General features: G+C 41.6%; 1 protein-coding gene across 1 annotated transcript in view; it reads left to right on the top strand.

Annotated features, from left to right (window-relative positions):
* Window positions 1-3,886, top strand: part of FAM134B (family with sequence similarity 134, member B) — a 145,223-nt gene that overhangs the window by 25,795 nt on the left and 115,542 nt on the right. The window contains exon 2 of the mRNA XM_010858801.1: window positions 2,452-2,558. Within this exon, the coding sequence (XP_010857103.1) occupies window positions 2,452-2,558 (107 nt within the window). The remainder of the gene's footprint in view (window positions 1-2,451; window positions 2,559-3,886) is intronic.

The raw sequence follows: 3,886 nt of genomic DNA, 5'->3' as shown, positions 1-3,886 counted from the left end.
CAATGCAAAGAAATAGAGGAAAACAACAGATTGGGAAAGACTAGAGATCTCTTCAAGAAAATTAGAGATACCAAGGGAACATTTCATGCAAAGATGGGCTCAATAAAGGACAGAAATGGTATGGACCTAACAGAAGCAGAATATATTAAGAAGAGATGGGAAGAATACACAGAAGAACTGTACAAAAAAGATCTTCATGACCCAGATACTCATGATGGTGTGATCACTGACCTAGAGCCAGACATCCTGGAATGTGAAGTCAAGTGGGCCTTAGAAAACATCACTACGAACAAAGCTAGTGGAGGTGATGAAATTCCACTTGAGCTATTTCAAATCCTGAAAGATGATGCTGTGAAAGTGCTGCACTCAATATGCCAGCAAATTTGAAGACTCAGCAGTGGCCATTGGACTGGAAAAGGTCAGGTTTCATTCCAATCCCAAAGAAAGGCAATGCCAAAAAACATTCAAACTACTGCACAATTGGAGTCATCTCACACACTAGTAAAGTAATGCTCAAAATTCTCCAAGCCAGGCTTCAACAGTATGTGAACTGTGAGCTTCCAGATGTTCAAGCTGGATTTAGAAAAGGCAGAGGAACCAGAGATCAAATTGCCAACCATCTGTTGGATCATCGAAAAAGTAAGAGAGTTCCAGAAAAACATCTATTTCTGCTTTATTGACTATGCCAAAGCCTTTGAATATGTGGATCACAATAAACTGTGGAAAATTCTTCAAGAGAAGGGAATACCAGACCACCTGACCTGCCTCTTGAGAAACTTGTATGCAGGTCAGGAAGCATCAGTTAGAACTGGACATGGAACAACAGACTGGTTTCAAATCAGGAAAGGAGTACATGAAGGCTGTATATTGTCACCCTGCTTATTTAACTTATATGCAGAGTACATCATGAGAAACGCTAGGCTGGATGAAGCACAAGCTGGAATCAATATTGCTGGGAGAAGAAATATCAATAACTTCAGATATGCAGATGACATCACCCTTATGGCACAAAGTGAAGAGGAACTAAAGAGCCTCTTGATGAAAGTGAAAGAGGAGAGTGAAAAAGTTGGCTTAAGCTCAACCTTCAGAAAACTAAGATCATGGCATCTGGTCCCATCACTTCATGGGAAATAGATGGGGAAACAATGGAAACAGTGGCTGACTTTATTTTTCTGGGCTCCAAAATGACTGCAGATGGTGATTGCAGCCATGAAATTAAAAGATGCTTCCTCCTTGTAAGGAAAGTTATGACCAACCTAGAAAGTATATTAAAAAGCAGAGACATTACTTTACTGACAAAGGTCTATCTAGTCAAAGCTATAGTTTTTTCAGTAGTCATGTACAGATGTGAGAGTTGGACTATAAAGAAAGCTGAATGCCAAAGAATTGGTGCTTTTGAACTGTGGTGTTGGAAAAGACTCTTGAGAGTCCCTTGGACTGCAAGGAGATCAAACCAGTCAATTCTAAAGGAAATCAGTCCTAAATGTTCAGTGAAAGGACTGATGCTGAAGCTGAAACTCTAATACTTTGGCCATCTGATGCAAAGAACTGACTCATTTGAAAAGAACCTGATGCTGGGAAAGATTGAAGGCAGGAGGAGAAGGGGACGACAGAGGATGAGATGGTTGCATGGCATCACCAACTCAATGGACATGAGTTTGAGAATACTGCAAGTGTTGTGATGGACAGGGTGGCCTGGCGTGCTGCAGCCCATGGGGTTGCAAAAAGTCGGACACGACTGAGCAACTGAACTGACTGACTGACTGTGCCTGAGAAGACCCTGCAGCTCTGCCTTTGTTATAATGATTCTGCTCCAGGTCAATTCTATTCCGTCTAGCAGAGTGCTATTTGGGCCATACCCGAAATTGCAAATCCTCTGCCCAGATGGGCAGTTAGAGCAGAAAAGCCTGGCACAAAAGTACACATGGATCAGGTGCTTTTATTTCACTGTCTCTAATGCCTATTAAGTAACTTTCTTTCTTCTTTAATTTTTGGCTTCTCTGGGTCTTGGTTGCTGTGCACAGGCTTTCTCTAGTTGCGGCAAGTGGAAGCTGTTCTGTAGTTGCGGTGCTCGGGCTTCTCATTGTGGTGGCTTTTCTTGTTGCATAGCATGGGCTGTAGGTACATGGGATTCAGTTGTTTCACCTCGTGGGCTCTAGATCATGAGCTCAGTAGCTGTGGTTCACAGGCTTAATTGCCCCCAGACATGTGGGATCTTCCTGGACCAGAGATCGAACCTGTGTCCCCTGCATTGGCAGGCAGATTCTTAACCACTGGCCCACCAGGGATGTCCCAAGTAACTTTCATATGGTCACGTTGTGGGTGCTTTTGACAAGTGAAATCATTATTGAATCTATTTTTTGTTTCTGTGGCAGAAAGTAAACCTAATTGTTTAAAAAGGGTAAAATCCTCAAATTGAAACAATGATTTGTCTGTTTTTTGCTGTGATAGGTTCCTTGCACTGACTCCATGGAGAGTGTATCACCTGATTTCCGTCATGATCCTTACACGTGTTATTATGCAGATAATAAAGGATATGATTTTGTCTAGAACAAGAGGTAAGAAAACTTTGAATTCATTTTTATGGCATTTAATTTTCTAGACCCTGAATGTCTGACCTTTGTGTAGAGATTTTAACCAAGTGGTCTTTGAAAAGGAACAAAATAAACAGATTGTATAGGCACTGGCTTTTCTAGTTTAAATGTTTGTTAAGTGTTACTTTTAAATTTATTAAATTTATTTAGGTATTTATCATTTATTGAACAGATGTGTCCTTAGTCATAACTGCTGCTGCTGGGCAAATGGTCTGTGTGTGCTGGTTTCTTTTTTGGCTCTGAGTGCTGTTATTCTAAATGGCATTTTGATATTCAAGTAGGCCGCAGTGAGGATGACAGTTAAATATTTATTACATCCCACATGACGAAACTGAGCCATTGGAAAATGGACTGCTGCTGCTGCTGCTGCTAAGTCATTTCAGTTGTGTCCAACTCTGTGCGACACCATAGATGGCAGCCCACCAGGCTTCTCTGTCCCTGGGATTCTGAGGCAAGAACACTGGAGTGGGTTGCCATTTCCTTCTCCAATGCAGAAAAGTGAAAAGTGAAAGTGAACTCGCTCAGTCGTGTCCGACTCTTTGCGACCTCATGGATTGTAGCCTACCAGGCTCCTCGGTCCATGGGCTTTTCCAGGCAAGAGTACTGGAGTGGGTTGCCATTTCCTTCTCCAGGAAAATGGACTAGTTGATGTAAAATTTTTCTCTGCCTCAGTGGAGAAAAGCAGTGAATTCAGGGCTTAAAAACAATTAAGTTATGGTTAAATACATTTTTTTTAATGAATTGAAAAAATAAATTCATTTTAAACACCAAATTTTGAAAATTCAAGTGAAAATTTGAATTATTTAAAATATTTGTGTAAGATTTAACTATGCTATACGTCTGAGGCAAGCGTTTCCATACTTGAAATGGGGGACTTCTTTCTACCAAGGTTTGAGCAAGTGTTTGTAAGTAGGTAAAAATCCTTGCTTGGAATATTTGGGCTCCATGAAATTAAGTGGAATAGGATTGATTCGATCAAAAGTAGCTAAGAGTGGGTTACAGTGAGGTAGTTGATTCCAATGAATGTAACCCCAATGGGTAATTTTGGTTGGGGTCCTTATGGGTGGATGCACATAAGAACTGTCCAGGGTCCTGTTCCCTTTTGGGGACACTGAGGCTGCTGCTGGAACCTCCCTGATGACATTCTTGGGACCAGGGATGTAAGCGGTTAGGGATGTACCATCATCTGTTAAGGAGGCACCATCACAGTGCTCTATAGGCTAGTCCTGGTACTTAGTTGCTCAGTTGTGTCCGATTCTTTGTGACCCCATGGACTGTAGTCCAGCCAGGCT

The sequence above is a fragment of the Bison bison genome, unplaced genomic scaffold, assembly GCF_000754665.1.
Source record: "Bison bison bison isolate TAMUID 2011002044 unplaced genomic scaffold, Bison_UMD1.0 scf7180017864440, whole genome shotgun sequence".
Classification (NCBI taxonomy): domain Eukaryota; kingdom Metazoa; phylum Chordata; class Mammalia; order Artiodactyla; family Bovidae; genus Bison; species Bison bison.
This window is presented reverse-complemented; position numbering and strand designations above follow the sequence as displayed.